The following is an 8,976-nucleotide window of genomic DNA, read 5'->3' as shown; positions in this document are numbered from 1 at the left end:
TTTATGGCATCTTCCATTATTATTTGGGGCATGAAGCGCGCAGGCTCCTGATGACGTCATCATTTGTGCTTTTATCTTATTTTATCTCCATCCACTCTTCATTTGCTGACCTGAGGCCAGCGTCTCTACTCTGGTTAATAGGAAGCAGAACAGGTTACCTTAACTGTGGATCTGGTCATCAGGTTACTTCCCAAACCATTGGCTGACATGGCCACGCCCACCTCTTTATACAGTCTTTGAAAGATACTGTGTGTAAATTAAAGTTTGTGTTTGCTCCTTTAAAACCTGCACCGTGTCCCATATAATATCTCCCTGAGTGTGTGTTTGCAGGAACAGAGTGGATAATTGCCGTGTTTTGACTCTTAAAGTGTTGCATTCACTGTGTTTTGATATATTTGTGACAGCAGCAAAAACAGACCATCCTTCCGCACAGACGCGTCACAGTTATTAGGCAGCCTGGAAGCTCTCGGCGCTGTCACAGCGGCTGGGACTGCAGAGCCGAGTCTAGACTGACTTGTACTTTCCTGCTGTTCTGTCTTCACTGTGTTTGGTTAAATCTTTTACAACCAATTTATCTTCATTTGAGCCGGCCTGCAGCACAGGCCGCTGCCTCGGGCTCAGCGTAATTGGACTGCAGTCTTTATAATGAAGCCTTCCCAACAGGAGAGCAGCACACAGACTCGGCTGGAGCTGGGCTTCACTCACTGATGTAAGCGTCTGCCATCACGGCGCTAAACCGACGCAGCGTCGTGACTGTGGCGTGAGCTGAGGTCAGCCGAGTTTGTGTTTTAATAGCCGGTAAACCCACAGAGATGATCAGATCAATTATGCCTACATGGCTCAAGGTTCTCTCATCGATCAGCGGATCTGGATCAAGCAGCAGCCTCTGCAGGTGAAAACTGACAAACGCTGAGCAGCAGGGCTTCAGCAGTTACGTGCACGTCCATCCAGAACTAACAGCACGGCTCTAACGCGCCCTATGAGAGGTTGGTGATGCAGTTTTTGCTCCTGTTGCCATCCAAGCGTTTTGTTAGGTAATAAATATATAATCTTAAATGCTTATATGCTGATTATTATTGGTTTATATGAGAGAGGCCCAGACTTTAGTGTAAAACTAGGTTACAGGCTGACCAGAAACTAATTCTATTAGTTAAAGTTTCCAAGGTTTGAAAGTGTTTCTCCTTCTGAATATAAATGTGCGCTGAGCTCAGGTTATCATCATTTACCTAACAGATGTTTATTGAAAAAACAGAAAATATCAGATTTCCAAACTGAGAAATTTGTGTTTGTTTTAAATTGAAGGACAAATGATCAGTGTGAATTACATAAATGTTTCCAAAACGTTGTCACAGGGGAAAAAATAATCAGGGAGAAAAGGAACCTTCACATCGACTTCCTCCACTTCTGCACAGCACGTGTACACAAACCCTACAGGAAAGAAAAAATATGTATAAAGACAGAAATTGTGTTTTCCACTAGACTTATTTGTCACCCCCAGAAACTTTATATGGAAGACGTAACTTTAACATTTTAACTCCAGCAACTTTTCTACAGTTCACTGATACAGAAGTTATTGTATGAAGTTTGTTTTTACTTTTCCTAGGTTTGTTGCATTAGCCAACTGATTTTTTTTTTTTTTTTTTTTTTTTTTAACTACCCTGGTGTTGATTTCTCTTATTTTGAAATGCTCCATACTTGATTTTAAACCGATGACACCACACGGGGGCGCCAAATACTCAAATCCTTTTTTGGGTGTTTGCGCTGTTCAGATTTGTCATTTACACTAGAAATGAGACCGAGGCCTTTGTAGGAGCCTTCACAAGCAGTTTCAACGCCTGCATCACTGCAGGACATTTTCTTCCCAACCTCAGAGGTATTTATTCATTGTTAAAGCTTAAAGACACAAGTACTTCCACTCTGATCACAGATACTCACGCTGTGGTATCTGACAGCTGTGGAGGTCAGGGGCTCACCTGCCCACAGCAGCGCAGCATGTTTGATTTGGCACATTTACACCAGTTTAAAGCTAATGTTCATGTGGAGTCACCACATCTGATACTGGACAGACTCTGAAGCACCACATGACAACAGTCAGCTGATCCAACAATTTGCATTTTAATCTGATGCGCACAAACAGGCGGAGTCTGCTGAGCTGCTGTAAATCTGTAACATGCAGGGTTTTTTTTCTTCATTAAAAGTACTTCGATGTTCAAACTGAGCCACAGACGCTCAGCGGACAGCCTCACTTATCCAGACAGACATTGACAGCAGTTTAAAGCAGTTTGTTCGTGAAGTCCGTCCTCTGCCGAGTGTTTCTCTGCCACCAACGCTTGCGAGACCACCGGCACTGGCAGGAAGCCCGGAATTACGAGCTTCGCTTTCCAAGCTTTTTGTATTTCGGATACAGAAAAACTCAGTGTTAACGTCACTCGATCAATAAAGGATAAATACTAAAATTTAAACAAATATTCATCTCGATTTTGGCTCCAAGGTGCTGAAAACTCGACGTTCCATCAGAGATGCTGAAACGCTGTCGACATCTTTTATTTAAACTGGGAGAAGGAAAAATGGTCCAAGTCCTTTTGTTTTTTTTAAAACCTTTATTTTTTTGGAACAGTGTCCTGTTCACTCAGATGGGCACTCAACTTTGCCGCTGTTGATGTCATCGATGACATCATGGGGATGGCGGCCATCGATGGTGCATCCCACAGACTGAGCGGTTCCCAGGATCTCCTTGATGGTTCCTAATGAGGAATAAAAATGATCATGAGCCAGAATAGAAACACATGAAAGACTAACAGATATTTAACATCAGGCAGCAGGTTTAGAAACAACACTTGAGGCTCATTTCCCAGAGACGGGTTTTTAACATTGAGCCTGGACGGCGCCAAGAGTCGGCCATCTTTGATTTACTTTAGTTTGTGTTCCAGACTTTTCGGCACAGAGCGGTCCATCGGTTTTTGGGCCGCCCTGTTTCCTAAAGCCGGGTCAATCTGAGCCTCCACTGGATTATACTCAGTCACTGGGACAGACGGGCATAGTGGCGGGAGGCTGAGCAGACGGTCAGGGAGAGGAGCCAATCAACAGCCCTGAAAAACCCAGGTTTCCCTGTGAGGTCTTACCGGAGAGCTCCCGGGCAATGGAGCGAGGCCTCATGACGCGAGCGATGCCCACGATCTCATCGAAGGTCACGCTGCCGCTGTGCTTAACTGGAAGATTAAAAGAGTTTATGGTGAGCAAAAAGCACCTGAGCAAGCCGAGCGCGTTCGGTCCGTGCGTTCAGAGACACTCACTGTTCTTGACCTTCTTCCTGTCACGAGGAGGCTCCTTCAGGGCTTTGATGATCAGAGCCGACGCAGAGGGAACCACCTCGATCTGTTCAACACAAACGGCATCCACTGAAACTTTAAACCCACAGACACACACCAATCACCACAGACACACACACACACACACGAGGCCTGTGTGTCTGCAGGTGGCGCTGGTTAACTCACCGCTGCCTGCCTGTTCTGGATGGTCAGCTTCACAGTGATCCTCAGGCCCTTCCAGTCACCGGTGGCCTTGGCGATGTCGTCACCCACTTTCTTGGGAGACTGGAGTGAGGAGAGAGAGAGGCGCTCTGTAAGTCACTCAGGTACGACAGAGGGGACTTCCTGTCTTAAAACAGTCTGTTGTGGGAGGCGACTGCAAATATTGACAGTTGTGCACACATCTTTAAAGCCGTGATTTCCCTGTCACTGACAGATGTATTTGACCAGCAAAACAAACACTTAAGTGCTGTCACAGTCACGCTGAAACCAATAAAAACCAAACTGAAACGATCAAACATGCTGAGAACAGGAACAGAGTCTCAGTTTGTGTTCCAGACTTTTCGGCACAGAGCGGTCCATCGGTTTTGGGCCGCCCTGTTTCCTAAAGCTGGGTCAATCTGAGCCTCCTCTGGATTATACTCAGTCACTGGGACAGACGGGCATAGTGGCGGGAGGCTGCTTTGATCCAAATCACACATTTTCTGATACTCACCAGACCCAGAGGTCCAATTTTGGGGGCCAGGGCTGAGGTGGCGCCGACTTCTCCTCCTGTGCACCTCATGTACACTGAAAGAAATGACAGACTGCATTAAAGCCTTTGCACACAGACAGAAAACTGTCATTTCTGAAGCTACATGTTAAGAAACCACCCGCGCTGATCAAATGAAGCCGATCTCAGTTTGTGGAATTCTGCCTGTCCGGAAATGTTAGTTTAATCATTTTGGAGCCACTCTGTGATCCTTTTGAATCCATGACAGAAAATGGTCTTGGATCTCGGAAGAAGTTGGTCTTTCAGCATTGCCAGTCTTTAAAACAACAGTAAATGAGCAGAAGCCCTAAAAGTGCTCATTTTAAAACAACGAGGCACAGACAGAGCTCTGAAACCAGGATTTGGCTCAGAAGCTGATATGAATATCAGCTTCTGAGCCAAATGAACGCCAGTGAACTGAAAGAAAAAAGGTCACCACTGTAAATACCAACTTTACGTGGTTTTTTTTGGCCAATAAATGCCAAACACTTATGAAGTGACTGATTGTTCTTCTCTGCATCACAGAAATCTCAAACATGACATGGTAGTGACCAAACTGGTGAATTCCTGCAGTTCTGTGCTGACTAAACTCACAGCAGCTGCGCTCGTACTTCAAACATCTCATTTCAGGTGGGCTGAAACCTTTACAGTAGCAACTGATGTGCATTTATTAGTCAGATATCTGCACGACACTAAAGCTTCCTGGTTGTAGGTAACGCAGTAGTGATGGATCACATTTGGCCGTCATAAAGGGTAAGACAGGAACCCACGGGCCAAAATGCACTCCTGCATTCACAGCCCAACTGTAAGCGATGACCTCAACCCAAGTCCTGAGCCAGATGGCTGCATCTGAAGCTGTGAAACAGCTGTTCTCCTAGAGGTTAAGTGATCAGACAACACCTGATGCTTCCCCAAAATTCTCATCTAATGAGTATTAACAGGAGCTGAACCATCTGTACCAACAGCTGACCCTCACACTCCCTCCATTTTCCTTCGCCCACATGTCGCTGGCAAACATAACCAACACTCAACATAAAAAGCCTAGATATAACAATATTTTGAATTACACAACATGTCAACAAATTACACTACTTTCCAAACCTTCACCTGCTTTAGCCAACTTAGTTTTTGCAGATCAGGAATTTGAAAGGAATAAACAGCAGCTGGACCTGTAAGAGTCCCATCATAAGTAACCTCCAACCATAAGTGTCAATTCAGCAGTTCTATCTTTGACATGTTTTAGGATGCTTTTTACCCCACTGAAGCCCTTGGGGTGGGGGCACATTAGGAAAAAAATTAGCTCCATATTGTGCCACGTTGATCAAACTACACTTTCCACTGGAGAAATGTAGTTTTAAGGCTTAAAAGACTACAAGTTTACATGCTAACTCTATTGAGTTTGCACTAATGCTGTAATAGCAGTACATGCTCTCACGTACAAAAGGATTTAACCGCAGCATTGCGTCAAGTGTTTGACGCAATCCCAAAATTAGCATCATAACAATTGTTATAACTACGTCATTATTCATCGCTAAAAGCTGTCCAAACATGGTCTCCATATTGCATTAACACCCTTTAGAAGACTAACGGTTTCCTCATAAATGTACTTCAGCGATTTGTAAGGTAATTAACTGTGGCTAACGTTAGCATTAGTTGCTACGTTAGCATTAGATGCTACGTTAGCATTAGCTGCACGTGGGTCAGCACGTTACCCACTACACTACCCTCTACACCTGCCTCCGACCTGACATATTTTACTCAATTGGCATCATTAATTCTACAAACATCAACAAAAGCCTAAACTGAGTTTCTTCGTCGCGTTTCGTGTCCCATCTTTACCATTTTGTGAGCGCCGTGTGCAGGCCGCCAGGCAGGCGGAGGCAGACGGCAGAGAGCGACTCCATCCCGGCTGTGAAAAAGCGTCTGCTTTTATTACATTCAAAACATACCAATTTTAATCTCGTTGGGGTCGAATTTGGGCGGCATTTTGCTGCTGTGGAGGTTGAGCTCAGTTCAGCTTGGTTGGTGAGGGTGTCGGATGAACCCGGCTTCGGGACGACCGATAACTGTTGCACCTTCACCTCTAAAGGGGAGAAAGAGAAAGGAAGACCGGCGGCTGCGGAGGAGTTTATACTTCAGCCAAGTCCCGCGAGAACATGTGTCGCAGTTCGCGTTGAGACGTATGACGAAACGCCATGTGGGCGTGGTTTAAGACTTACTTTAGCCAATAACTAAATTGCTAAAATCATTTCTAAAACTTTAGTGGATTTATTTGAACAATAAATAAATAAATAAAAAGACATCTGAAAAGACGAGCGTACTCCATGAAATTTGAATTAATATAGCTTCAAATAATAAATGCATAAATTACATCAGTGATATCAGAATCAGAATCAGAATCAGAATACTTTATTGATCCCTGGGGGAAATTATTTTTTGTTACAGTGCTCCATTTTAAACCAACATTAAGACAAGACAGACAATACGCTAACTAAGAATAGTACAATATATACATATATATACATACATACATACATACATACATAAGTCACTTATAAATAAATATTTGGAAAAGAAACATGTGTAGTTGTAGCAGCAAACAGTGTGTTAAGTGGATGCGTTGTACAGGGACATGGCCACAGGCAGGAATGATTTCCTGTGTCGTTCAGTGGTGCTTTTCGGTAATCTCAGTCTCTCACTGAACGAGCTCCTGTGACTGACCAACATGTCATGGAGTGGGTGGGAGGTGTTATCCAACATTGTCTTTATCTTGGACAGCATCCGCCTCTCCGACACCACCTTGAGGGAGTCCAGCTCCATCCCCACAACATTGCTGGCCTTACGGATCAGTTTATTGAGTCTGTTGGCATCTGCGACCCTCAGCCTGCTCCCCCAGCATGCAGCAGCATAGAGGATCGCACTGGCCACCACAGACTCATAGAAAATCCTCAGCATTTTCTGGCAGATGTTGAAGGACCTCAGTCGCCTCAAAAAATAGAGACGACTCTGGCCCTTCCTGTAAAGTGCTGTGGTGTTTTTAGCCCAGTCCAGTTTATTGTCAATGTGAACTCCAAGGTATTTATAGTCCTCCACAATGTCAACACCGACCCCCTGGATTGAAACAGGGGTCAAGTGTTTCCTGGTCTTCCTGAAGTCCACGATCAGTTCCTTGGTCTTTGCCACGTTGAGCTGCAGATGATTCTGCTCACACCATGTGACAAAGGAGTCGACCACAGCCCGGTACTCTGTCTCATCATCCCTGCTGATGCATCCAACCACCGCAGAGTCATCGCGGTATATATATATTATATATATTATATATATTATATATATTATATTTAACTGTATTTTACTAGAAAAAAAAATACATTGGACGTAAATACATTTACACCGGAAGCTCTTTCTGATGTGATCTGCTCCCAGTCTCAGCCTGAGGATCTTTCATAAAGAGAATTTTTGTAAACAGCACAGAGACACAGAAATACACACCGTCTGTTGTATGAAGAAAAATGAAACGCTACTCATGGCAAATTTAAATGCTAATTTACATCATGGAGTTTTTCACAATCAAATAAGGCACACAGTGGCGTGCCAGAAGCACAATACACAGCCAGTTTATCATGCAAATATACACTGTATGTTCATGTTCTTACAATAAAAACGAAGTAAAATGTTGGTATTCAGTTTAATCAGTACTTCATCTAAAACAATAAAGACAAATACAGTAAATGATGACAGAAATCAGATGGGATTTCCTTTAAAAACAAGCAGAGAAATGTTTAAATAACAACAACAACCCAGGTTATTATCCTGTGCAGACCAAACGCACCTTATTTTTACGAATCACACGTTACTCCTCACATCTGGAGTGCGTGACAGGATATAACTTACAATGCTGTGATTGCAGCCATTCCCCACGGTACTCATGGCCATTGATGAATGTCTTTGATCAATGGCCATGAAAATTTGCATATTAACGATCAAGGAACTGATCTCACAGCCCAGTGTTCATTCAGTGGGCTGGTTTCAGTTATTGTGCAAATGTCCTGTTTTTAAAGTTGGAAACCTGCAGTCAGCTGAGACTGAAGACTCACCTGGATGATGACGAAACGTTTCTCCCACTGAAAACGTCCAGATGAACAGAATCAACTTTCTGGGACTTTTCTTTACTTGTCTGGATGACTGAGCATGCATCAAGACAGAAATGGACGTACTTTTCAGAAGCCTGACATTTCTGTTTGAAATATCCTTTATTCATTCACTTTCTGAAATAAGTGACCAAAATATTTAACTCTTTCACAGTATTCTAATTTTTAAGATGTATCTGTAATATATAACCTGCAGATATCTGCTGTGTGGGAGTAAATACTGACAGCTCCTGATTAAATGGGTGGAGGACGTCTCTGAGAAAACCAAATCCACAGACGACAGGAGTTGGTGCTAAACATGCTTTAAAAAAAACAAACTTTAAGTACTTTTTTCTTAAATCCAGTTTCACAGACAGTTACATCTATGTCAGTTTTGAGAGCAGGGCTCCATGATGTAAATTAGCTTATTTGATGATTGGGCCAGTGATGCATGTGCAGCATGGTTGACTATACAGTAATAATACAAAGCTCTGAGGAACAGAAAGAGAAACCATGAGTGCCTTTGATGGAAGCACTACAATGCAGAGTGTCGTGTTTGGCGCTGAGAGTTTAGTCGGTCGTGGGAAGTTATTTTCTGACCTGCTCGTGACCTCGGACGAGGCCAAAGTGCCGCTCGTGGGCGCTGAGTGGACGAGCATCCTTTGCAACGGGCTGAAGGGCCTGTGTGCGGCTGCAGCATGAAAGCGTTGTGTCGGTGCTGCAGGTCTCTGCTTCGTCTTCCAGGTTGCTGCCGGCTGTTTCATCACAACACGAGTTGCATGAAAACAGC

The 8,976-nt window shown here is 43.8% G+C and overlaps 1 protein-coding gene across 1 annotated transcript; it reads right to left on the bottom strand.

Annotated features, from left to right (window-relative positions):
- Positions 1-2,580: 2,580 nt before the first annotated feature.
- rpl12 (ribosomal protein L12) lies at positions 2,581-6,167 on the bottom strand. The gene is made up of 6 exons (XM_080884446.1): positions 6,009-6,167; positions 4,024-4,097; positions 3,495-3,593; positions 3,294-3,375; positions 3,123-3,209; positions 2,581-2,744 (listed from the first exon to the last, which is right to left on the bottom strand). The coding sequence occupies exons 1-6, from the start codon at positions 6,043-6,045 to the stop codon at positions 2,626-2,628; spliced, it is 498 nt and encodes a 165-aa protein (XP_080740572.1). The 5' UTR covers positions 6,046-6,167; the 3' UTR covers positions 2,581-2,625.
- Positions 6,168-8,976: the final 2,809 nt, after the last annotated feature.

Source organism: Rhamphochromis sp. 'chilingali' (assembly GCF_963969265.1).
Source record: "Rhamphochromis sp. 'chilingali' genome assembly, chromosome: 6".
Taxonomy (NCBI): Eukaryota; Metazoa; Chordata; class Actinopteri; order Cichliformes; family Cichlidae; genus Rhamphochromis; species Rhamphochromis sp. 'chilingali'.
Note: the sequence above shows the minus strand (reverse complement) of the source record. Positions and strands in the feature narration are given on the sequence as shown.

Bases quoted from the DNA above. Each gene is read 5' to 3' on its own strand.
- rpl12 (XM_080884446.1), bottom strand. From the start codon at position 6,045: ATGCCGCCCAAATTCGACCCCAACGAGATTAAAATTG. The intron at 4,098-6,008 runs GTATGTTTTGAA...CATTTCTTTCAG, and splicing joins CCCCAACGAGATTAAAATTG to TGTACATGAGGTGCACAGGA. The intron at 3,210-3,293 runs GTGAGTGTCTCT...TTAATCTTCCAG, and splicing joins CAGGAAGAAGGTCAAGAACA to TTAAGCACAGCGGCAGCGTG.